We start from the raw sequence: 27,467 nt of genomic DNA, 5'->3' as shown, positions 1-27,467 counted from the left end.
TAATTGCCTGCTAATTATTTGAAGAACATTCTAGATAAATCTAAAACCGCTGTGGCAATGTAACCACATGTGGTTACGAGACAAGAGCAAAAAAGAAGATAATCTAAATTTAATAAAATAAAATAGCAAATGAAATTAATACAGAATAGCTTGAATTACGTTTCTCGATTAAAGCACTATGCTGAAGACAATTTCTACGAGACTGTACTCAGTGTCCTTTTGCGACGAGGATTATAAAACCTCTCTGGTACGATAAAAAGATTTCACTACAAAGATATCGCGTATCTTGCATCGTTCAGTTACCAATTCAACCCTGTTTATCTGACTCACGATCGGCTGCCAGTAATTACTGGAAAGTTGCGGATTCCGCCATGATACAATATCAATTTTTCATCTACATTTTTATTACTTTGTTGTAATTAGACTTCCTATCTATTCTCTACAGAATTATAAACAAACAAGCGTTGAAATTGAAAGAAAACAAATTGGAACATCATTTTTCTTTGAGTAACTCCAACAGGGGTTGGAAGATCCCTGCGACCCGTGGCCTTGAACTTAACTCGTACCTTGTTATTAAGGTCATAAAACTTCGAAACTTCATCGTGTGTCAGCTTCGTGACTAGAATGATCCAACCGGGTGGCTCGTTCCGGGTTAGTCGTTAATCTGACCCGGGAATCTCACGCTCCATCGTTCGAAGCTCACCGCGAAGTGTTCCGTACGTGTGCCGTTATGAAAACCCGTCGCTCGTTGGCTGACGTGAATACATTAACGAGAGAAGGGCACGTGCAAACGTTAACTGCAACACGACAGCCTTTGTTCGGGTCAAGAACAAACGAGTGCATGCAAATTGGATCAAGTTTACACGATGCTAACTCTATAAGGACTAACAGGATCAAAGCGATCCATTTGCCATTTGCGGAGTAACGATGTTTACTTGGAATGCGACAAGATTTAATTAAAGAAAAATTCCTTGGAAACAAGGGTCCATAGATTCCACGGTATCCCCCTTAAAAGTCTAATAACAGAGAAAATTAAACACGATGGAACAACCACGGCGTGATAATTTAATTTATCGAAGATCGTTGCCTTCGTCCGTATCGTTCGTTTCAATTCCACGAAACGACCCCACGAAGACAAGATAGGCGCGAGAATGAGCCTTCCGGAGGAGCACGGTTACGGAAACGCGTTAATTCGCGCGGTGCAAGGAAAATTGGAATCGTAACGATTTTATTGCAACACTGCAGCGAGATACGAGGCAACGTTCCCTGCTGCGTTTTAATAGTTTACCTTTTAAATTCGCCCGTTCGAACCGGGATCGTTTTTATATTTTTTTTCCCCTTTGCGTCGAGTAACGAGCAGGTATAAAAATTCATCCACGATACGAATTTAATGACACCGGCTCGCGGTGTACCGTCGAAAATTGAATGCGACTGATACTACGGAACCGGATCAATTTGATAACTTTAGCCACGTGCTGACGGTAACAATGGAATCCGAGGGAAAAACGCCCGGAGACATTTCCGTTTTGTTTCCGAATAATGGTGTGTTTTCCAGGTGGACTAGGTGGTGTGTTTGATAAATCCTTCGTGAAATTTGTAATATTTCAGAAAATCTTTTTTAAACGTGCGATATTGTTACTCGAAGGAAATTGAAAGAGACAGGGAAACGTGGAAAGCGTTCCTTTCAAGAGGAAATCTATTTCAACAGCCGGCCAACAATTAAGTGATATCAATATCCATTTACCAAAGCTCTCGAGCTTTTGAGCCGGTCAATAATTCACTCGTACAGATCGCTGGTTCACACTGAATTTCATCTTTGTCCGTATCTCAAGCACGAGTCGATCCTCTCGAAACCTCAAGCACGTTCGAATGTTCGAGTTTCATAACAATACTGGACAGATAATACCGGTCGAAAGTTACGTAGGACTTGTCGTCGATAGAAGAGTACAAATAATTGTCTCCTCCAATTTGTAAAGGATACGATCAATTATAGATACTTAATGTTTTTCAAGAAATTTGTTTTCCTATAAAAAGTGATAAATTACAGTACATGAATAAATTAATTAAAAGTTCCTTAGTCAATGAAATAAAACTTCATTTTCCGCGATAATTCTCTCTCGATGTTCTGATTCGGTTCGTTATTGTAAACCTACGTTTCTGCGATTTCAACGTAGCGAACTGTAATATAATATTTCCAACAATATCCAATTCCCTGAATATATTTCAATTAACCGTGCAATTGAAATGCAACAATAGCGGATATTTCCACTGTTCGATAAACATTTTCCTTTCTGTCAGAGTATAATTGTAATTTCGATCAATTAAAAAATAATCACCTTCAGTTTCCTTACTTTACACGCTTGAAAAGTACACGTTCAGTTGGGAATTACTTTAAGTATCCTTTCCCAGTGATACCTCGCGACGTTTAGCGAGATCCTCTTTAATGCTTTAAGCTAACCTGTGGCAAAGCCTCGTTAGAAAGCTCGCAAGCCCTCGTTGCAATATGGATCCCCTCCAAGATTGCTGAATCTTCTTTCGCTAAATCCTGCGGGAAAGAAACGCAAAGGATCGCTAATTTCTCTGGGGATAGAGTCTTTTTCTTCCTGACTCTTCTCGTAAACGAAAGAGAAAAATACGGAGGAATTTGTTCGTCTACATCATTGAATCGTTCCGTGTCATTTTGAAGGAAACAGTTATCTAAAATCTAGATCATGTATCTCTGAAGAAGAAGAAAAGAATTCCTGGTAATGATTGAAACGTGCGTTAGTATTTGTTGCGATGTCTATCGTTGCTCGTTTTTGGTTTCACGTTAGAATACAATTCGCCCCAATAAATCGACTGTATGGGCGATTCCCAATGCTTGACTTGTTTTTTGTTTCTGTCGAACGAAACAGGCCCCTTCAACAACTCGAGCACGAAAAGCCCGATGAAGTAGACAAACTCCACGATCGCAATCAGGCTGAAACCGACGAAAATGCCCCAAATACCGCTTGCATCGCCTGGAAAAACATTCAAATTTCAGTAACATTCGTTTGTTAATAATCGAACGAAATTAAAATAGAAAAATAGAAAATTATTTCATATGTGTTCATTAACAAAGACTGTAAAAGGAACACTTTTGCACTTGATAATATTTCCGCAAAATGAAGGACGGTTTAATCCTTTCTTATTTACATTCGACACGAAATTTCCATTAAATTTATGCATGCAAAATTTCGTTAACCACGTGAAAAATATAATTCACATTGTCCTAGTGCAAGGTGGTCGTGTAACAAAATAAAACCCATTTCCTCGTCGCGAAGTTACAAGACGAAAGTGGATTTTCCTCACGAAAAATGTAAGTCCTTTTATACCGTGTACATTATACTACTTGTAACTCGGTGCCACGAGTATGTATACGTAACACAATGGATCGGCACGATGTTCCTTGCGCTTTTATTCCTTCCGCCTCGAGGCAACAGATTACACGCTGACGGGTAAAAGTTTCGTGCTACGAATCCTCTTCGTTACACAACGAGATCCTTTTGTGTTTTATAATCTTCAGCCGCGACGTTTCCTCGACATCTTATTTCACAGATTTTCACCGTAATCGTACCCTCGATCAGATCCCTTAAATCGAGCCGGATTCGATTGCTCATTTCGCCCCGGATTGAACGGATTGTGTTAAAACGTTGAACGAAAATCGAGAAAGAGAGATTCTAACTCGGCTCGTTCGCTTTTAGAGTGATTTCTATTTTGTACGATCGGCGATGGAAAGAAATTCGCAGTTGTTCGATTGGAATTTAATAAAATTTTAAGTGGCATCGTTGTTATATTAATTTCCTTAGCAATCTTCGTTTTAAAATTTCGTACAAATTTTCTGTCAGTTAATTTTACTCACCCAACAGCTCGTACCATCGATAAATCACGTCTTGCCTCAGCCTCATGGTGCCGAAGTTATTAAAATATATCGTCAGCACGCCTTGATCCTTGATCTCCACGTCGTTCCTTCGAATTTTTAACACATCGTCCATCGAAAGATTAATGAAATCGATATTAAAGATTCTGAAATTAATATACTCACAGTAGTTTAGCTGATTGTTGGTCAGACACAACTAAATCAGATTCAGTCAATTTCGCATTGTATGTGATATCATTACATTCTGGATAACAGGTGTAACAGTGCATGATGGTTTCTGTATCGTGGTTCGTTCCTTCGTACACGTTCTCATTGGGCACCACGGAAAACCATTTGGCTGGAATTTGAAAAATTTCGCTTGCGATCGAGAAAAATATAGAAACTCCACAATGAATTATATCTTACATTTGTGGAGGGTCAAACACGGCACGTCCTCTATGTTACAGACCCTTCTAGATTCTGGACAATCGAAAAATAAAAGAAATCTTAAAATAATTAACAAGTAGATTGTATTCTTAGATAAACGTCGAATTTTCCTCGTTTAATTTTGTGCGATCCACTTTAAGCTTCGAGTCCCATTGGGGAGCTCGCGAAAGCAGGCTATTTAGCCAGATTTCGTAGCTTCTAATCTCGAGAGAGTATGGCTGGAAAATCATTAATGTCTTCCACTATTCTGTGCCCTGTAAGTCGTTTTGTCGTCGGCGTGAAAGTGAAAGTAGAAATGGTATACGTCTCCTTTGTTAGACAACTTTGCCTTCAATGTCTACAGTGATTTCTACGATAGAAACGAAGAGGAACTTACTTCGATTAGGCAAGTAGAAGGGTATGCACTTGCAGATTTTCCATACGTCTTCGATTCTACAATCAACGATGCAGTCGCTGTAAGTGTAGAATGGTCGTAACCAGGTCATTTCGTCCTCGAACACGCAATCTCGTTTGTCGAACGGATACGGTATAATACTCCTTGTGCTGTAAAACATGATCGCCTCTATTTCCACGCTTTTGCGTGTTCGCGGAGAGACGAGAATATCGATGACACCCCCGCTGATCATATCCGGATAATCGTACGGACTGAAGATCGTCACCTTCGGAAAGAACGCATCCTTTGTGATAACCACGAAAAACCCTCTCGCGAAAATGAAATTTCAATATTCATGAATAACGACGAGCCTGACGCGTTGAATGACCAACTCGGTATAAAATATTCCCAACTCCTGGACGTATTTACACGCTCGCTTGGCAACGCTAAATCTCGACTGTTCTCCGGAGGAAAAACTGTAATTTGCATAATGCACCGTCGTTTGTCTCGTACGATAATCGTCGCGAGCAACCACGACCCACATTTACCGCGATTAAACTTTCCCGCTTTTGGGTCTAGTTGGATTATTTCGGAACGACGTCAAGTAAAACGGAGACTTAGAAATTTTCGGTTCGATTCTACTATCTGAAGCTCGCGATTCTTATTTCTCCAAAATAACAAAATAGGAAGTTAGAAAATTGCCCCGTCTGTTCATAAATTACCTTCCAGCCAGAAGTAGGCAGTATGGAATAAAAATAATCGTCCAAAAATGGTTCCATCAGCACGGATAGTCCACCGTCTTCGGTCAGGTTCTCCACTTTAATCGGTTCCGTTCTATGATCCACCTCGGGGTTCCTATCGAAATAGAACAGCGAAGATACAAGACGCAACAGGAAAAAAGAAATCAAACTGAAAAACAGGGAACGTTGTTGCACGTGATGCTGTCGTTATCCGGAAAATAATTTGCCCCGGGCAAAACCTAGGGAAATGGAAACGGCTAGGAAACACGATACGGTGAAAATTTCGCATGCACGCGACCGTGGAATCGTATAGAAGCTGGTGAAAAATAAATTTCGACCGACAGCTTGGAAGGTGTCGCGAGACGAGTCGAATAAATTATGAGTCTGAGTTAGCGTTGAGAGAAACAGCGGATAGAGAGATGAAACCTCGAAACTCACAGCAGCGTATCATCCCCTTTAGTCGCGTAATTGAAGATGCAACAGAATCCATCTTGGGTCTTGCGAAACGCGAATATCTCTGAGCAGTTCCTCTCTTGGTTGTTGAAACGACACCTTGATAGAATGTCCGAGCATTGTGGTGTCAGCTGAAACGTTTCAATCGTTCGAAACAATTCTTAATGACTGTTAACCCTTTTAAATGAACGATTTCCAGTTGTAAAGGGTTGAAGAAATAATAAAAACTCACTCGTTTCATGACGTTGGTGATGTCGTAATAGCCGTCGTTAAAATATGCCAGAAGCTGATCGGTTCGAAACGATCGTGCCTGTGTTATGAATTCGGAATCGTAAAGGTCGCCCAATTGCAAAATCATGTCAAGAATTTCTTCAGAAGTTAAACGAGAGATGTTTGAGTTATATCTAATTGGAAAAAATCATCAAAAATTCAGTCTCTGAATTCGTTGCAAAGTTACGATGAAAGTGATTAATTTATGAATAACTGATCGGTCTCGATCAATATCGTAAAACGTACGGGTCAAAAATTGAATTAAAAATTCTATTTCCGTGTAAAGCTTCGACGTTATTCATGGAAATTAGTTAAAAACTCACTGGGAAGAGATCAAATATGCATTCTCGTTGCTAAAAGTGAAATAATGATTCTAATTTCGGTATTAATAGATTTTAATAATTCAAGATCGATAAATGTAATGAACTGCAATTCCAATATTTATGTAAAATATTCATACTATTGAATAAATTTTGCGAGTAGAAATTGAAATTAATGATGATCTTAAATATTCAATTACACCTTTATGAGTGTAATATATTTCTTACATTTCATTCGCCATTTTCACAGCTGATCGACGACTTATTCGATTGATAGAACAGATGGAAACGCCTGCAAACATTAGACTTAGCTAATTCACACTCGTCTGTTTTAATTAAAATTTCTGTTTACCTGGGAAATTTAATTTGTACGCGGGAAAGGATTCCGTATCCACGCTGATCATCAGAGGATTCTTCATGAATTCTAAATAACCATAATAAACGGTGTAAACCATAGCGGGCACCATGAACGCGTACAACAGGAACCATACCGTTCTAAAAGCACAAGTCCAGGAAATTTACAGACTTTGTTAAAATATGAAAATTGGCACGCGTTTCATTAAAATTTGTCGAGGCCAGAAAGAACGTTTAAATTACCTGTCGAACCACGTCGTTCCGGATTCCGTGAAATATTTGAAACCCGCCAGCTTCGTATACTTACAGTAGAGCTTGCCGTATTTTATCAGCGCTCGAACGAAACGCGATCTTGTTTCGCGCGTTTCGTGTTTTAAAACTTCCTTCTCATCGTATATTCGCATTTTATCGTCCCACGGAACAACTTGCTTCTCGAAATACGCGGCAGCTATGCTTCTTTCAACGTTACGTTTACTCAGTGAAGGATTAATTGAAATCGAAGGATTTAAAGAAGAAAAGGAGACTAGAAAATAAAATTAAAATAACTTTGATTGCATTGAACGGAATTCCGGAAACGATTGTTAACCTCTCGGTGTTTACACGACGACTGTGATCTACGACGTTTACATTCGGCCTCGCCAAACGTTTGTCACATCATTCTTTTTCTACCGTCCTTCACAATGGCACTTGATGCACGCTGATCAGGCCTGATTTGCATGAGTGATTGTTCAGAAGATTATTTATTTATTTATTCTACATACGTTTACGAGTAGATTCGAGGATTGTGATTTTCTGATTTCATCTACTTTACTTCCTTTTCTCTAAATGCTACTAGATAGGACCTTCCGTTGAAGTGATGATTGATTGACCGATTGGTGAATGGTTTTTTGTAGAAGGAAATTGTTAGAAATTTATGGGAAAATGTTTACGTTAAACTTGACTTACGTAAAACAGTTTTAATATTATAGGGCCATAGCAATTGATATTCTTGAAATACAAAAATTTGTTATTCGTATTCAATCACCCCGATAGTTTTCTAATCGCGAATCCGACATATTTATCTGGATGTTCGATCGTTTAAAATAAATAACGCTAGGCGAATCACATACGTGCATCATCGTAAAAAAATTTCGATCGGATGCTACTCATGCATATTATATCAAAATGAAATATTTAAAAAGTAGCATAAACGTTTACCGTAAATTCTACCGAGGCTGCGTTCGATTTCAACTATAAACGAGTCTGGATGTGCCTTCAAATAATTAATAAATCGTCTCATAATTTTGCCCGATTAATTATGAATATTCTATACAGTTTCATTTTGAATCGGGTGTGATTGATGACGAGCAATTATTAAAATTCATGAAGCTCTCTCTTCGTCCATCGTGTGTCTTTCCACGTTCCGTTTCGACGTATTGAATTTCTCGATGCAAAATTCGTGTTCGGGGTAAAAAAATACGAGCAACGGTGTAATGGAATTATTTTTAAAATTCACCGTACATTCGAGCGTAACGTGATCGTTATAATTAATTCCTTCCCGAACGGGATTTCATTAATATTTAATTCGCAGTTTCGTTCTACGGAATCTATGAAAGTTTTCGTTAGCATTCAAACCGTAATCAGGAGTCAACGATACTTGAATTCCATTTTAAAAGGAACCAGGGGGTGTTAAATTTGCTGACCCATCCCCGTCCAGAGTAAAAAGTATAACGAATTCTAACAGTGGTGACGTTAAATGCAATGCATAGTCGCCCCATAATCTCATTTCCCCGCGATTATGGCATTCTTTTCTCTTTTCATTTGCCACCCCTGTGATTTGCTACCTTGATTTGCGACTCGCCACGAATCCCTTTTTTAAACCCTCCCTCGCTATCTCTACCATGAAAGATCATCGCTATAATTCAATTAAGAGAAGTTAAACGGCGCGGGTATGCAATTACGATCTGTCACGTTGAATTTTAGTAGCTTTTCCGAGCCGTTGTTTTGCCCCGTTTATTGCCCCGTGAAATCGTATGGATTTCAATTACCCAAAGATAGCTAGCTCGATCGTAGACGAGGCTGCACCGAAATATTTTATTAATCTCCCGAAAGCCGCCGGATTCTGCTCGGGGATTTACATGCAACCCGTTGCAGTGTTGCATACGGAACGCCGATTTCTATGCTCTGCGGTCTCGTACTTCGTGCTTTGTGGTTCTACCCTGATCCTCGGACAATCGAAGCTTACGATTCCTTGTAACGAATAATAGGAATATGCACCGACGAGCTTTTATTATATTGAAATTCTAGCAGTAAGATTTCTTTAAAATATTCCTGAAATATTCCTGCATCCTGCAACCATGGAATCCCACCGAATAGGGACACGTTGTGCACTTGACAAGTGCATGATTGCATTCTGCATTTTCACCATGATTCTAGACGATCTCGTTTACATTGAGATAACCTTGATCTGGCACAGATTACAAGGTTTATTTTTAGTAGAACAATGCGGAAATGGTACTGATTTTGACCATGATTACTGAGAAATTTGGAAAATTGTGACCATGTCTGACGTATGGTTGACTTGTACTACTGGCAATCACATTTTTCCTGATTTCTCTATTACATTTGTTAAATATTTTCTTTTCGAGCAATTCCTACGTGGAACGAAGAATTTAATTCGTCATAAAATCATGAGATACTCGTATAATTTTTCCAAATTTTCACGACCCCGATTTTCCAAGCTTTACCCTGTAACGCGTGCTGGTACGAATTTTTAACGTAACACGTCTCTGGGCCGATATGCATTTTGCAGCATGTGATTAAACGAAATAAAACGAAACGCTCGTTTCGATACGAGGGGAATGGAATCTGGGTTAAAAATTAATCCAACGACGAGAGATTGCTGGCAATTTACGCGACTGAATATGGAACAGGACGTTTTATAAATATGATAATTGGCGACGTGGGTACGGTGTTTAAAAAAAATATAGAAGCATTGAAATGATGGTTAACGTAATGGTCGAAAACTGAATTAAACAGACTGGATTTTGATCTCCACGAATTAATTGTTAAACAATGGTTATCGTATCTGTATGCGAAATGTTATGGGTCGTGTCTTTCTTTTATTATCTATTAATAATTTTTAGCTTTTATTAAAAACCAAAGGAATTGAAATCGAATTCAATCGTAGATAGGTACGTATAGGTATCGTGATCACGGCAATTATTTTAAATAGCCAGGCGCATCGATTCCGTGGGGCATTTTGAAATTATCGTTATCTGCGCATTACGAATCACACCATTAATCAGTGTGCAAATAGTTTTGTTGCCGCTATTAATTTACAATGCTTTAGTATAATATCCTACTATAAATTCCGCGCGTGGCTCGCGTTTGCCTCTGCCGCCTTTTGACAGATTAAACCAACGCACCGTATTCCCTAATTAATACTGCCAATTAAGAAGATTTAGCTTCGAAACCGGCTTGTAATTCGTAAACTAAGGTTTCCTGTTCGACCAGAAGACAAAAAATTCAATTCAAATAAAATTTTAAATAATTACAACTTGTGTGACACTTTTTAATACGAAACAAAGAGCATCGAAATCGTTAAAAAAGACAAAACAACGAAAGGTGGATCCGCGAGACATTGGCAACATGGCAATCGCCACAGGGTAGAAATTGAGGAAAGAAAGAAAATTGCATCGCCCCTTTTTCGCTTCGACGTTCTCTTCATAATTGTGGCTGAACGCGAAATTCGCGAACGTTTTTAAGCGACGAACAAAGAGTTTGAATTGCGCGTTGCAGCACGGGCACAAAAGATTAAGCGGAAAGTTAATTACGGTCCGTATGGTGGAAGAAGAATGCATACGTAGAAGAGGCGAGGCAAAGATAAAGGAAAAAGGAATTAAGAGAAACACCCGCCTATTTTCATGCGCGACAAAAGGTGAGAAGAAAGCCTTTTGTTTCGTCTTAATTGCGTGACTAGTCGCGTTACACGTCCTCCGTCTTATCTCTGCCTTCTGACCATCTGCATTTCCGGCTTTCTACTTTCTCCTATCTTTCCTACCGTTTAAACATTCCACGGCTGTCTCCAGGGAAAGAACGCGAATAGTTATTTCTTGGAACGTCTGAATGCTTGGTTTCCTTAATTTAACTTTGCAAGATTTTCGAGCTTAGAATTTCCTCGGTTCGAACAACATCGACGAAATGATTATTATTTTCCATGATTAACTCCCACGACTTGACCTGCTTTTAATTATTCCTTTAATCCTTCAATCTCGCGTAACATCAAACAAAGTATCAACAGAATTCCCAGGTTGGAATTTAAAAAAAAAAAGAGGAAAATCTCCGATGTTTGCGCGATCCAATTACGGGCGAATGCTCGATTAGCGAGAAAGGTTTCACGCGTGCGTTCCTCATTTTCGCGAGATGGAAAATGGGGTGACGAAAAGGGAAAAGAATTAAGAGGGAAGCCATCGGTTTTCATACACGAACGAACGCAGCTACCTGGCGCTGTAAAGGAAGATAGGAAGAAAGAAGGGGCTTTGTTAAGCGCAAATTGAATGGGTACTTCCGTCTTCCCCTCGTCAGTTTGCGGAAGCGTGGGAGGCTGCCTCTTTAAGCGACAACGATCCACCTTCCGAAGATCCCTTCGATAGCATATGTTCCCGGCTTTACACAGAGATAACAGGTTTAAAAGCATGCAGAGGAATTTTTATTATTCCAATCACATTTCTCGACGAGTATTTCATTTTACAAGTTCACGATTCAATTTTTATGCAATTCATTCGATTGCCATTACATAGAAGGTCGAAGAAAATTGCAATACGCGTACAGAATTAATAAATCATTATTATATCTAAACATTTGCTGATGTATAGTCGATAGGAACAAACACGTTTCTCTGTTTGCTGATTTCAATGCACGCAGCCACGTTAATTCCCTCAATAAATGAAACGCAAATATTTAACGATGCGTGTTTAAACGGCTCCAGGAATGAGCTCGGTGAAAAAACGATTTTTCCCGGCCGTGTAAATAGTTGGAATGGAAAAACAATGTACGAAAAGTAGAACAGTGTTCGACAATAAAAATGAAAGAATAACGAACCAACGATTCTCGCTGGTGCATTCGGAAAATACAAACGAATCGATAGATCGCGAAGAATTCAACCAATTGATAGTTTCGAAATAAAGCAATGAAAAGATTCTACTCTTTAGCTAAGAGCTCTCTTGTTTCACCTCCGATAAATAACAATCGTGTTTCACTTAAAGCCGTTGCCTTGTTGAAACCTAATTTTCCCTAACGATTAACAAATTTTTCTCTCACGAGTGTCGGATGCTTCTTTCGCGAGGAAAATTTGAGACGAGTTAACAGGGTTGCTTATTTATCACGTGTAATTTAGAAGTCTGGAACTACGAGGGTGTCGTAATGGATATTTAACAAAATATTAAATATCAGGAATGTAAAAGTTTAATTTTCAGTTTAATAGAAAACACTTTCTGTTTAAAAATCGTCTTCTTTCTTTCTATAAACCTTAGCCATTGTGCTTGTTTCTTCCTCTCTTTGTTCGCAAATTCTCTGGTCGTTAAACCAGCAGCCCTCCCTCATTTTTAATGCATTAAAGAACATCGCTGAACAGGAGACACGTATTCTACAAGAATCTATCAGGAGACGATAGAAAAGGGAGAAGACGAGGGACCAGTCGATCCGTGTCGAATAAAAGTGGATCGATGCTGAAGGACGATCATAATAAAACCGTGGGATATTTCGAAGAAAAAAAGTTGTGTTACGGAATGAATAAGGGTCGAAGCGTCGTCATTCGACGTTCATTTTTTACCTCTTCAACCCGATCACTTTGTTTCTTACGCGTCTATAGAATCTTCCATAAAATACTAAAAACATAAAAAGAATGTACAGCATTCGTTGTTTTGCGAGCTGTTTGGCTCGAAAAGAAAAATCAACGATTAAGAAACAAAGGTGAATTGTAAGCAAGCTTACTGTTAATGACGTGACTGAAATTAGTGGACCTCTTGGGACACCATGGCACCGGGAGCAAATGTCGTACCTTCGTCACGAAAATAAGGCAATCCACGTCGTCGTTTGTCTTTGCCAATTTGAAAGCAACCTGATTCGAAACTGTGCCGAGGATTCTCTAGGAAACCGCTTTTACGAAAGATACTTTCCGTTTACGTGAACTTATAAAACGTACCTTTTAAAGAACGATACTGCATCGATGAGTTCGCTTTTACGAGTATTTCACGACGACCAAATCGATCTCCTCCGCGAGTATTCGATTGCAGAGAGGTGTCACAATGTCGTTGATCCTCGTAAAAGCGAACGACTATTTTATAGTTCGACCTGTGCATTAGCTTTAATTTTTTTCGAACTTAAGAAGAATTTAAATTAATTTTATTGCCATTGCGAGGAGAATAGGTGCATTTGGGGTGGTGTTATTTAGCTTCCTTAGTGGTCTGTCAATTGGATACGCGATAAAATTTTACTATTAATAAATTTCTCCTAAATCTATTTCATAAATGTTTCATAAATCCATGAAATTTCATCGTGCCCTCTAAAATATTTATGATTTCAAACGAGGCTGAAAAATAAAAGAGATCGAGTGACAGGAACGTCTGTGACGATCTGTAAGATATGCTTAACTTTCATTTGGAAATTTTCATCGTTCGCAAATGAAGAAAACGCTGATGTCGTACCGAAACAGGCGCGATTCGACCCTAATCGTTGGCTATTTCACTTGGAGCCAGCACGTGTATTCGATGCACCGAAATGGCGATTTGCGAACATCAGTCAAACAGTGGCACGTGTTACCAGTCGCCGTCACGAGTGGCCGTCATATCGTTGTCGCCGGCTGTATAACACGTCCGTTCAAGTGTTTCACGGAAAATCGTGGGGAACGAAAATTTCGATGAAATTTTCACGGGATCGAGCATCGACAGCAGTCGATAATGAAGGATGATTGGGCGTGGCGGCAATTCGGAATTAAAGGGCGTCCTTTTGTTCGTGGGAATCGCGTTGGAATAATTCTGCACCGACGAGGAAAAAAGCCGAGTCAGCCAGAAAATGAAGTGACGCGCGGTGGCATTTTGCTCGACCTACGTCGAGCGGAAAAAGAGGTAACCGGTGAACTCGCCGAAGGAAATTGAATGTAATCGAATGCGCATCTTGCTCGATGCATTTTACTCTGTTAAGAATTTTTTACGATCCCCGATGCTCGTTGATCGTGGAAGATTTTGTCGAGCGTGACAAATGAACGGTGATGATAATTATCGAGCCGTACTACTTACCGATAGAAACGCTATTAAGATAAATCAAGTCGCTGCATAAATATACCCGTTTCGAGCGATTCACAAAGCCGACAAAGGGTTTGAAAAGAGGCATTCAAAGCTCGGTTGTATCGAAATTCGAATGGCTTCTGCGTCTGACAGCGTATTATCGCGCTCTTTTCAGCGAACAACTCTGATCCGTGATTCGGTACCGTTGATAAATCTGTGGGAAAACGTGCAACGCGAAAGGGAGACGAGAAAGGCAGGATTTCGCCGTGGAAATATTTGAGTAGCTCGATAACGACGGCCAGGATTTACGTGCGACCCATCACCGAGGATCCTCCCTTGGCTCTAGATTTTTATACGGATCAAGCATCGCTGACTGGGTATTTAGAATGCGCGAATAAAATATATTACGAGGTGAAAACGAACAGTTGTACCTTTCTCGGCTACGTCCCGAGGGGATTAACATGCTACAAGCCACTAAGCTTCCAGCAGGTTCCGCTTCATTAATTCGAAACGCTGGATGCGTGACGTCAATTGCACAGGGTGAATTGTAGCCAGCTACCCTAACACCGCTAAGATTTTAGATTTTAGTAGCAGGCCTCGTTTCTACAAATTTGATGCGTTGAAATGCGAAATTTGTTCTTTTCGATTTGCTGTACGACGCGTTCGAAATACGCCGCACCGTCGCGACGTTACTTCGCGAGAGAGGAGGAAAGTTTTCGCGAGGAGAAGTTGAAAGTACCAACCGGATGGTTGTTGAAAGAGGAGCACGATAACGGATACCGGAGCAAGGAGAATGTTAGAAGCGCGAAACAACGCGACCTACATACTGGAATTACCAAGTCCTGCCACGTCTTCTGAAATATAATCGCGGTACTGTTCGGAAACGAAATCCAGCTTTCAATTAGAACTCGCTGGGAAAAAGTTGAACCACTTGCCCGACGGGGCAAGTCGGCGAATCCTGTGAAAAATTCAACAGCTAGAGGGTAGTTGTTTGAAATTTCGCTAGAAGAATCGTGGCCTTTAATCGCGACTGAAAAAGTATCAAACTCGACGCGAACTTCTACGAGAGGATCACAAGACGATATCGTTTCGTTTCGTTTCGCGAGACGTTTTAAACGACACTCGGGACGGAAAACGTCTCGGTATAATTGAGGACGACCGGATGCCGGTTACGTTTCCGTAAAGTGCACTTTGCATACAGCAACCTGGTCCGGTGCAATATGCATACGGAATGACCCGTGTACTTCCCTCGCAGACTTTTTATTATTATGCACTTACGAGCATCGCGTTTTTCTTTCCTATCCGTGCTATGTAAACTTTACACACGCTCGCATATCCTCTAGTCACGCTGCGAGCTTCTCCGTATGTGCACTCGACCCGAGCTTTCTCCTCTAGTTGCTTCAAGAAAAATTAATAAACCTATCGACGTTCTTTCGTTTAGTTTCTACAAAATTCCTTTCCACTACTGAAAATATAAATATCCAAACTCTTTAGAGCAGGAACAGAAAAAAGGGTTTCTCATCTCAGGATGAGGGGATTAGTGAGGCTGACGACTGACGATCTTTCCCCAGATCAGTGTTTAAAAGAGACTTGTGGGGTTTATAACCGGAGGTGTTAAAGGACGCGATTAGATTAACAAATTAACAAAGCCAGTGCCCCGTTAGCCACCGGAAAAGCCGGTGCCCAGACCACACCACGAGGAGGAGGGGTTGGCACATGGCACCGTCGGGGCTGGGTGCAAGGCCCCGACGGCACCTTTGTGGTCCGATCTCTGTCTCAGATAACCCCCCACCCCTTTGGAACTCATATATTCCAATCACCATCGAGAACAAACCAATCCCGCCCCCATCTGGTGGTTGCCGACCCGAGCTAAGGGTGTCGAGGGAGACTTACCACCTTCCCTTTTCCCCTTTCCCCTTTCGGGGAGACTAAACGCCTACATTAGTATTAAATAAGCAGCCGTAGTCCATTCATCATTGTCCTCTTACGGGATAACAAGGAAATTAAGTAGTACAGCTACATCATAGATCAGACACGAGCAACACCGGTTAGAGTTAAAACCGATGGTGTTCGAATGGAGAAGCTGGGGTCCATAAAGGAGACGTTAAAAGGTGAAAATCTCCGGACGGAAGTACAGGGTGCTCTTAATTAAAATCTGAACGCCTATCGCGATCCCAGACGGCCGGGTCGAAACGAAGTTTCTCTAGAGTTGACTTATTTAATGGAGGATTTCGAAATTGTAATGCCAGCTGCTACTAGTGCCGGTGCTCTCGGCAGACTGTCGCGGATTTCATACGCGGGCAACTTAAATACGTCACGCGCTAATGCTTCCGCCAGTCGTATACACATTCAACTCGTTGCTGAAACTGCATTCAATGAACTCGCAAACTTCTCACGGTAATTTCAAACGGTAAACGACGTGTTCCAAGAAATTCTTTCATCTGTTATTATGCACGTGTCAACCTCTTCCTCCTCTACCAAATTTAATTAGAAAATATTTTACAGAATATTTCGTGTCACATGGTTTAATTCAGGATATTTTAATTTCATACCAAAATGAATTTTTGCAATTTTTTTGTAACGACCAAAGTAATTGAAATCCTAATAGTATTATTGTACGGACGCCTTTCAATATCCGTTTAAACGGGATGGAAACGATACTCGAAGAGACGGCTTTTGAACGTTTAAATTGCTAAACGAGCGACGTTCTTGAAAATAGCCAACAGGGGTGGCCGCGACACGGTGAGCAAACACGATTATTCTCAAATGGCAGCGACAAGGGAACTGCATCGTGGGATAATGAATTGCTCGAGCGAGTTGGCCGTGAAAGTTCATAAAATTCAACGCCGGTGGTACGAGTGAAAATTGTTTCGGTCACTCAATACCATTCACCCTCTTTTGCTCTGTGCCCCGTGTACCTATCGTACGCCTTGGAGAGCGAGGAAATATTCCGTCCGGGCAACAAGCTACAACTTGAACAGTTTTATTTATGCGACCGCTTTGCAGAACGCTGGAACGTTAATACACGTCCATTTTCGAAGTGGTCGGATTTATTTCGACGGTGCATTAATAGCAGTCTGCACCGTCAAAATTCAATGCTTCGTTTCACCAAGGTATCATGGCAGCAGTGTAATTTGTCACCCTCAAATTATTCGACCTTTCACCGATTTTCACATTTTTGACTGATGAAAAAGCTTCGTTTCGAAATTCGAGTGGTAAATTATCGCCGATTCTACGCTGTGCGCGCTTTTGTAGGTCTGGGTCACCATTGACCCGGCCATCGTCGTTCCAGGATTAAAAGGTAAACTGGGATACGACTCGTCTCTGAGAGAAATTCAATTAACCGCAACGTTATCGTTCGCGATCATCTATAGCTGGTACACCAAGATGAAAATAGATAGCATTGGTTTCGTTATTGAATTTCCTCGTAACTACTCAACTATTTTCGTAACGGTTAATTACAAATGGGACGGAACGGAAATAGAACAGAAGGCAAATGAAGCGAATGATAAATGGCTAGGAGAAAAATTAAAAATAGAATAGATATATATAATGCAGTTCAAAGTTCTCTTCTTTCCTATGATTAAACTTTGTCCAACAATTTTCTCAAGCTTTCTGTTACATTTATCTTCTCTTCCAGGCACACACACTCGTAAATCCCTTATAAGTGTATGTACATTTCCATAATGCCGAACAGATCCCTTGGAAAGTAACCGGGACCGAGGGAAACTGTAAAACAAACTTATTTCTATGAAGAACACATTTAGCGTCTTCTCGAGCCTACCTCTTGAATCATCCCGTATAAAGTTTCAAATATTATACCGATATTCAAATGAAGAACGAAGCGTTTTATATAATATTCGTCTAACGAGGGGAATATTCCAAGTGAAATTCAATTACTGTAACTTCTTTTAAATTGCTAATAATGACACCGAGCGGTTAGCACGGTGTTCTCGTAATCGAGTACTCGGTTGTTCGAAACGAAACCGACGTCAATTAAAGATTTAATTGAAAGCTGAATAAATGAGTTTGGCTTCGTTATTTTCGAAATAATCTGCCGAGGTCAGCAAGAAGTGGCCAAATATCAAACGAACAACGAACAAGAAGATATCTAGGTAAACTTTGCTGATCTCTAAGTTTCTGGCTACTTATTGAAAATGCACCAACACCTCGACAAACTTTTACCCCACCCTCACGAATTTCGTTGATGTTGCTACCCTGGAGAAATCTTATCGCTCCATTCACTATTCTCGTCATTTCCGTTCTAAACGATCATAATTTCGTCTTTATAAATATTTTATAAATCCTTTGAAAGCTATCAAATTATTAAACAATCCATTTTTTCGTTTAATTATTAAAATCTGTCCGCAAAATTACCTTGAAATTAGCAATTCCCTTTGCTTCTTCCCTAAACCGCGCTTCGCTTTCCGGTCGACCGGGCTGCAAATTAAGCTGTCCGATGCTTCCGACGAGCACTTTGCCGGGAAAATTTACATTCAAAAATGGCCACCGTCGTGGAGGAGCGATTTTTGCCGCGAGCACGATCCAAAAACACCGGGTGCATAATTCGCGACGCTCGGAGGGGACGGTTGCTCATCAACGATGCAGGAGCATCCGCGTAAAGTTTCGAGGGGAAATTTCGCGGCGTACACGCCGTTCTCCCAAAGGGGAGAAATCTTATCGTGATTTTGCACGGTGATCGCGGGACCCGCGTATATCCCGCGACGATAAATAAGGCTGACCCATTTAACGGCGACGCCCGGCGAGCAGAGGGTCAAAGTGCATTCCGTATTCCGGAACACGGTGCCGGTGCAGTTTATAGAACCGGGTCGTGGTAGCAACATACCAATTAGCCGGTTTGTATGGCGTGTACGCGTCGTCTGGCATTTCCTTCGGTCGAAAAACAGCCGACAAAAAGCACCCTTCTTGCGAGCACGCTTCTTCGCTACCCTTCGCTGTTCTATACGGCTCCCGATGGCTACTCCGTGATTCGTAACGCGATATTACTTGAATATCCTGGATGCTGTGATTACGAATTTCGGGGTCGAGAGTATCTACCTGAATCGTGCGGCAAATAGACTTTCTCGATATTCGGGATTTTGGGAGATTTTGTAAGCTTTCCAGGAGAATAGAGTAATGTAGACGATTGCTTTAAAATAAATTTAAATAAAATATTTTGAATACCTTTGTTGCTCGTAGAATATGCTTATTTTCAATCAGTGTAGCACAATTTCGTTCTGAATCATTACTGTAATTAATTTTGCAATATTTACTAAATGACTCGTAATGGATAGTTAATAACTGTCGGCGAATTCTCGTACAGGAAAGCATATACATTTACACTTGGTAAATTATTCCATGAAAACACTCGCAGTGACTGTTTTGATTAAACCTGACGTAATATTAATATTGGTAGGCATTTCTTTTAATTAATATCGACAGCGTCGGAGAAATCCCATATGATCCCCTCGGTCTGTAAAGCCTCTCCGATCGAATTTGAAATCTCCAATAAAAGTATTTTCCCATCCAACTTCGATTGAATTTCATTCCACAAACTTGGAAATTTTATTTTCGTGTTACCGGTATTCCAATAATTGAATCTTACATTTTACACGAAATCTTCTTACGGCTTCTGGAGAAAGGTTCTTAAATTTATAGTAGCTTTTCCTTTCGATTGATTAATAAAACAAATAATTATTTTGTTTCTTTTTGTTCTTACCGTTTGCTTATAAAAACGTGCAATTGGTAAAACTGATACATCATTCTCCCAAGGTAGCTACACCGTGCGGTTATCCACCTTCTTTCCCAAGACAATTTTACCCTCTTCCGGCAATGTGATTTAGTAGAGCATCGGGCCATGGGAAACAGTAATTTCCATGCATATTTCGCCCGGGAAACAAACCGGTAAATGTATTTACTGCGATCCTGCGGTAAGTCAAAGCCACGAACGTGAGGGAAATATGATGTTTTTCCTGCTCTGAATTGCATGGGTCACGAAGGGTACCGATAGTATAGGAAGCTTGCGGTGTTCGGAATCTATTGAATCTATCGTACAGAATACCGATACAAAAAATTCGAATAAATTTATAAACTTCACAGAACGGTAACATCCTTTTTTGTTCTAAATAATTGATGACCGACTAAAATCTACACGACGAGAAATCATTTTATTAAATGAAACAATTCATGAATGAATTTTTTCTCGACGTACTGCACGTTTTATAAACACGTATTTTATTGTTCAGATTTTCGGGATTGTCACGTTGGCCAATTTTTTGCATCAGCTTTATTCCCGTTCGCATATTTTCGCGCCTCGATTTTATTCGTTCTAAAGCTTTATTTTATTCGGTGCCATTGTAACGATAAAACATCGCCGGATGTTGGTCCGCTAGTTTGAAAATCGTGCGTGAAATTAATGGTTTTTAACTAGGTTCGCGGTATTCGTCAATTTGACGTGTTGGAAATTTCGAGATGAAATAACGAATTAATCTAAGTAACGCGTTTCGAGGGATAAAATAGTTTTACTTCGCGCGCTCGGCCTTCGTTGGAATTTCAGAAGTAGAATTAGTCTTGCGACAAGACCGAGCTCTCTTGAACGTTTCGCTTCGCAGCTGTCGTGTCATGCAAGAATTAGTATCACCGCCGAAACATGCCACATTTCTGTTCCCGCTGTTTCACACCGCCGAACAACCACACCTTTCAAGGGCGTTATGCATACATAAGAGATCGCATGATTTCTCAGCCGTTGCCGAGGATCTTCTAACTCGTGTACAGCAAGGAACTTCCGATACTAAAGTTATTATTACAATTGTGACTTTACCCGCTGGTATCAGCGTGTTTACGTTTTCACGATAAACGAGAACAATGTTTAACTATTCTCCCCGTTGTTGCATTTGCATTCTTTTTCATTAACCGCGCGCGAGGAAATGAAATTAATATTATTGGTCAGATGAAAATTTGCCCAGTTCCACCGGAAACAAATATCCGGTGAAATTGTTACCGAACCGTATCGTCCGCGAACTAGCCGAGGGTGAATTTCCCGTGGCAACTATGCAAAGCATTTCCAATTTCCACCTATGCATACGTGTACCCATCGATGTTATACCTCCTTTATTCTCTACCTACCGCCTTCCTCTTCTACACAAGTTTTCCGCTTCGTTGCTCTATCCGCACTCCCAAAACTCGGTTTATTAAGTGATGAATATCCTGTTCATTGCTCAGGGCCGGCCCTGGGCCTAGGTAGACTAGGCGGTCACCTAAGGCACCCATAAGACGATTTTGCGTCTAAGAATGTTCACTTGAATATTAATCGATATAAATGCAAATCTAAATTAATTGTACAAGCTAATATTAATTTTATAAATTTTATTTGAGGTACCTTTTTTGTCATATATGTGAAGAACCCTTTTGTGTTATCAAAAATATCTTTTTAAAATTCTTCTTATACTCTCAGATATTCGATTACTTACATTGAATTGACGGTAGTAGTAGATGACCTCGAATGCATTCAAAGTGTTAATCGAGCAACGAGAATCTCGAGAGTATATTCCATCGGTGGTTCTCTTATTTTTCCACGGAATCTCAGGGATATGGATGTATTAATCAACACGTGCGACGACGGCAGCCGGTGTAAGGCATTCCGGGACGGCTGGAAAACAATGGACAATTAATGCACGCCATTCGTCGAGCGCATTCCACCGGCACTGAACTGCTGCGCGCAGCCCCTTTGCGTGCTCCCAGAAGTTGTACAAAGGATGAGCGAATGCCATGGCTGCTCGGGGAGACTGCTGTCTTGATTCGTTTTTGAAAATGAACCCTTTGATTCGCCCTACGTCGGTCATGTGACTGTGAAATCAGACGCCGAGGAAATTCTTTGAAAGCGGATCGAAAGGAGAATTCTATCGTGCGTGCATTCATTGTCCGGAGGAAGTGAATTAAATTGTCATATGATAGAATAATAAATTAGAATCATTGAAAAATTTATAGCTTACCCTGTCAGGAATTTGTTATACTTCATTATTTAACGTGTACCAACTTCAGCTTCGCGAGGGCACCCTTGTAAGGGTAAAGACATTCTAGGGCAACGAGAAGGAAACTAATGATAATTTATTCGCAGTGTTTGCCGACTTTCTACTTCCACGAAGAATGCCGGTCCTCTCGTTGAAAAAGAAGTCTTCTGCACCAAAATGAAACTGTCTTTTATTTTAAATATTTCACTGACGAAAGTTCACCTCAGTCGGTTTACATCAGCTGAACTTATACGACGTCCTTTTCGACACCGAAATGAAACTTTGTATTGTTAAGTTTCTCTAGTAACTTACTATAGTTTCATTTGAATTATAAGTTCAGATGATATTCTTGAAACGAGTATTAGTTGGAACGTTTTCGTTCGAATGAATTTGCAACCCATGTACGCATATTGTACGTAGATACCTTTCGGTGTGTTGGTTGAAAATCATGTTTTTTGGATATCACGTTACCGTTTCTATTTCCCTGGACCATAGGTAACCGCTGCGCGAGCTGAAACCCTCTCAGATAGTTCTGTTCCGTTCGTACGTGTCCAATTTCGTGCTCCGAGACGCAAAGCGTAGTTCGCAAGTTTCTATTTTGATTGAACTGATGTGGAAGTTGGTATGGTTCCATAGATAATACCTGTACTTTGATATGCATTGGTTCTTGCGGCGAATTAAAGTGAGATTTCCAAGATCCGTATATTTTGATTAAAGGTTCAAAATATCGAAGATATTTAAGGAAATTGGAAACTAGCGTATTGCGACATCTAATTGCGTAAACATTCGCAGTCCGGTCACGAGGTCCTTGAAATCCCAAGGGATTCATGGGTTTCAGGTGTGCCTCTTATCCCTAAGATCAGATTGGTCGGAAATGTTTCATTAGGGTTCTGTATAGGCTTTCGTTTAGCACCAAAAGTTGATTACATTTCGGCTTTCGGCTATCTAGGCGTCAAGCTGCTTAATTAACGTAACTCGAGTTCATCTTATCCCAGTACTAAACAAGGAGAAGCTTTTTATCAGGGAAAAGAAAGGTACTTAAAGTTGCTTGCCGCGATAATTATAATAATTACTTGCAAAACTTCGTTGCCCCTGAAAACTCGATAAAACTCAATAAAGTGGATTAACCGAGAAGAGGAGTTTCGAGCTGGACCAGGAGTTTAGCAATTACCGTTTAAACGCGTACGCGACGGTATCGTTTCTTCTTCCCTTTTCTTTTATTTTATTTAGTTATCGCACGAAGCATGTCGCGATAGCAACTGTCCAACGAAACTCTAAATGAAACATCAGTGCAGCCGAAGGGCTCCGTTTGATTCACGAATTAATAACGTTCTATCCTCTATCCTCGTCCGTTTCTCCAAACAATCGGATAAACGTCGCCCATTAGCGTATAAATTATTCGGAATTCTGCACGCTGGCTGCGTTTGTAACCCAAACCGAATGGGCCGTATCGCGGAGATCGATTCTAACACATAGCCTCGGCAAACAGCCGGATCTGAACGCGTCTCGTTTAAATTTGCCCTAATTCGATGGGCCACGAATAGAGTATTCCAACAGAAATTTCCCTGACGACACCCGTCTCTCCTCTCTTTTGTTCCAATTTTCTCCTGCTCGTTCGTCGAACGATACGCGAATTCAATTTTCACCAACGCGTCGACGACCTTTTCGTCGAATTAAAGCGGATCGAGCAACCAGCCTGCCCGGGCTTACCAAACTGTCACCGATATTCCATATACATACGTGTGAATTTCTCCTCGTCGCGATGATTATTCAACATTCTGGCGAATCTATTTTGCGTCTATTTTGGTAAATAATTAGTTGGTTTAAAAACAATCCTCGCACTTTGCTACCAATAATTTAACCACCACCTAGAGAAAGGGTGCACCCTGAAACCGTCCAAGCTCCGCCTGGTAATTTCCTGGTATCGTGACAGGCCAATTTTCAAAATCGTTGCTTCTCGGCTAGAAATAGCAGGCTCAGACCGCGAACGCTGGTTTTCCTTTTCCGTATACGAGGCAAGGACCGCGTACAGCTGGATTTGCACGAGAAAGTCTCGCCGAGCACGGAAATGGGACGCACGTGTCCGGTTTGTCAAAAGGTCCCTTTCGTTCTCCTTCTTTTCCCGAGGAAAAGAGCCGCAGAACATTCTACGACACCCCGGGTCCGCCTTCTGTTGCCGTTAGTACGTAGTTTGCATTTATTGCGTCCTGGACGTGCCAGCCACGAACGTGCTGCTCCTTTAAGGAAATCGAAGTATGATTGAACTTCTAGTTTCATGGATTGAACTTCTAGTTATTCTTTGTTCGAATAACTCTATCCGGTAAATAGGAGGATCGTTTCTATGGACGGTGCTTTAGATTAACCTAAATGAATTTCATTTATGGTAGCCAGAATCTAAATGAAGCTACATCACAGGATGTTGTGAGACTTCAGAGATCATCTTTCCGATGAATGACATCGATATACACCGACACGATATTGAGTTACTCGAAACAAAATAAAAAGTACGAAAAGAGAGATGAAGAAGTTCATCGATCATGCTTTGTTTGTCTAATTTTTCAATTTTCGAAAAGAACAAAGTATTAACATATTAATAATCGTTATATTAATATTATTTAATATTTATAATATTATTTTTATTCATCCCATTCACTCGGTAAATGTCTGTGGCTTTCAGTAGTGAAGGTATTGATCATGTCTGACAAATGATTGACCTGTACTACTGTCAATTCCCTGATTCTGCCCTCCATTCCTGGCAAGGCTTGAAACGCTATTCTGGAACGTTTTAAAAGATAGTACAACAGAGTTTACACTTTATTTTACTTTCATATGAACTCTTTTCGATTTCACAGCAGCGCCGTTGTAAAATTCCATGGAATCTGAGCTGGAATTCGATCAGGAAACGATGCATTATTCAGGCTGGATTAATAAAGCCGTTTCTTCATACGCACACAAAAAGGACATTGTCGACCAAATCTTGATGGAATAAATTATATCGTACGCTCGATAATAATGTGATCTTGATACCTATTGAACGACTGATGATCGTATTACGTAGTCGAAGTGAATACGATCACAGAGAATTGTGTCGTCTAAGGGAACAGATCGAATGTTATATCGTACGTGCGTGGAATGCTTGAAACCAGGTGTTGAAGTATTGAGATTTTATGCCGGGCAATGTCGTTTGAGAAACAAAACAAGTTATAGGAAGAAAAGGTATCATTTTGACATTATGTATCGTGCATGAAGAAGACAGATTGTGTTAGTAAAATGGAACTTTACAGATAAGAAATATATCTTTGGACAAATGGCAGAAGGTTAAACAGTTTCTTAATAAATAACACGATAACGTTTGTCCCATCTTGAAAGCTTTTCTTCGATTGAAATATACAACAGACCTTGCCGAGTGTTTCCCGGTCTGCAAAAGAACGTGCACCCTCAAGGAGGGAGATTAAATAAATACTAAAAGGCCGATTACAATATCAAACGAGACATAAAGTAGCCCAGTCGAGTTTGATTAAAGTACAGGTTCCATTCAATTCATTGAAATTCATTAGAAGTGGCGTTTGTCGTTTCCTCGCAATGAGCGCGTGAAAATTGAAACACGAATCACCCCATGAAAACGGCGGAAATCTAAAGCACCCCTCTAACACTTTATTCTGTCGCATAAAAAAGCGATAAAAGAAGACGTGTGATTCGAGTAGAAAATTTTGCTTTTCACCTAAGGGAAAGCAGCGATTAATGTTCCACCTTTGGAGTGTAACAATAAAAAGATATTCTTGTCTGTCGATTATTTCCATTGAAGCCATTTGAGAAGCCGCGACGCGAGAAGTGTGAATTGCATCAAGGTTCTCGCGAGCGGGCTCGATGAAAAGGGAAAAAAACACGAGAACGGGGGAGAAAAAAAGGCAGCGAGGAGAAAAGAGAATCGCGGCAGATGACTAGCCGGGGGCGTCGAATCGAACAGTTCACAAAATTTCATTGGATCCCGCGGCCGTGCAAACAGAGACGAAGCCACGGTTTCCTTTCGCTGACAAAACGCAATATGCCTGGCAGCCTAGCGTAAAACAACTCGCCGGCTACGTGTTCGATAACAAAGATTCAATTTCGACGTTAAGCGGCATACACGAATTGCACGGTTCATCGATCAGATATAGACACAGAAGAGGGCAATTAAATTTCCAGTCGACACTTTACACAGTGAAAAAGAGCCAAAAATAATCGCCATAATAGGGATTTATCGCATTGTCAGACATATGATTGACCTATACTACTTAAAATTCATCATTCTACCCTTCAGAGAGCTCACAAACCATTTCCTTCAGCAATGTTGCTTTGCTATCTCTATTATTTTATAAAAAGGCTTAAAATAAACCTTCTCGAGTCAAAATGGCGTCTTCAATTTAGTCTGAAGATCGACTTGCCACGTCTTCGAGTCCACAATGTGGTCCCTGCTTCAACTACTTCAAGCATTGTTAGCAAAACCTTGATTCCGACGTTGCACAGTCCTTTTACGTGGGTCTAGTAGCCCATCTTCGAAATGATAAAGCAAGAACGAAAGGAAGGACAAGGCCAGTTGGCACGTTCCTGGTCGAGGAAGAGGTTTATGGCGTTCGTTAAAGGTCTTACTCCGGAGGAATCTCTCTGGGACGACTCGGCTTTTGATTTGGATCGTCTGTGCCTTGAATACCCTCGAACGAAAGACTGATCTTGCGGAAAATTGAGATTATCGCGGAGTGACCTGGTTCTGCTTCTTTGTGGACCTCGCATCTGCTGGTATCCCTCCCCATCCCCTCCCTTTCCATGATTCTTCGCGGTAGGAAAAGTTTGTTAAGCTTGAAAGATGGATTTGATCCAAGGCTGATTGATTCGAGATGTGCTCGATACGCGAACTCCAAGCAACTGATCATTAACGCGATTACAACTTAAAAAAAGAAGTTTCTACTTATTGCGTTAAGAACACGTAATCTAGATATTTTGTTCGTAATGAGTTTGAATCTGAAGTTGGTGCGTGTATCTCAGCGAAAGCCTAGCTATAATAATTCGATGCGGAATCTTGGCAAACTCGCGTCAAAGTGTACTTGAGATTGTGCTTGCTAAGATGTTGATTATCCTTTGATGGAAACGTGATTGGACTACAGAGGGATATTTGTCACTAAACGCACGTATCGGAATGCTGACGAGTTTCGAGTACATCGATTAATTTATGTTAGAATCTTCGGTTAAACCCGTCTGTGGAAGCTCGATCGTAACGAAACTCTTTTACTTCGCCTCTGTATTAATTGATGATCGATATCGCTCGTTTAAAGTTAAACTCGTAGCTCGTAGAGCTCGAAGAAGGAATCCGGAAGAATTTCTC

General features: G+C 40.6%; 1 protein-coding gene across 1 annotated transcript; it reads right to left on the bottom strand.

The window, feature by feature from the left end:
- Positions 1 to 1,684: 1,684 nt before the first annotated feature.
- Positions 1,685 to 15,812, bottom strand: LOC114872593 (sodium channel protein Nach-like). The gene is made up of 11 exons (XM_029179935.2): positions 7,078 to 15,812; positions 6,833 to 6,975; positions 6,709 to 6,772; positions 6,123 to 6,294; positions 5,876 to 6,021; positions 5,420 to 5,552; positions 4,701 to 4,983; positions 4,304 to 4,357; positions 4,064 to 4,235; positions 3,881 to 3,987; positions 1,685 to 2,999 (listed from the first exon to the last, which is right to left on the bottom strand). Exons 1-11 carry the CDS (start codon positions 7,236 to 7,238, stop codon positions 2,764 to 2,766), a joined length of 1,671 nt encoding a protein of 556 aa, XP_029035768.1. The 5' UTR covers positions 7,239 to 15,812; the 3' UTR covers positions 1,685 to 2,763.
- Between the last annotated feature and the right edge of the window lie 11,655 nt (positions 15,813 to 27,467).

The sequence above is a fragment of the Osmia bicornis genome, chromosome 13 (assembly GCF_907164935.1).
Source record: "Osmia bicornis bicornis chromosome 13, iOsmBic2.1, whole genome shotgun sequence".
Taxonomy (NCBI): domain Eukaryota; kingdom Metazoa; phylum Arthropoda; class Insecta; order Hymenoptera; family Megachilidae; genus Osmia; species Osmia bicornis.
Note: the sequence above shows the minus strand (reverse complement) of the source record. Positions and strands in the feature narration are given on the sequence as shown.

Bases quoted from the DNA above. Each gene is read 5' to 3' on its own strand.
- LOC114872593 (XM_029179935.2), bottom strand. From the start codon at position 7,238: ATGCGAATATACGATGAGAAGGAAGTTTTAAAACACGAAACGCGCGAA. The intron at 5,553-5,875 runs GTGAGTTTCGAG...CTATTTCGATAG, and splicing joins AAAGGGGATGATACGCTGCT to GAACCCCGAGGTGGATCATA. The intron at 4,236-4,303 runs GTAAGATATAAT...TTCAAATTCCAG, and splicing joins GTGTTTGACCCTCCACAAAT to CCAAATGGTTTTCCGTGGTG.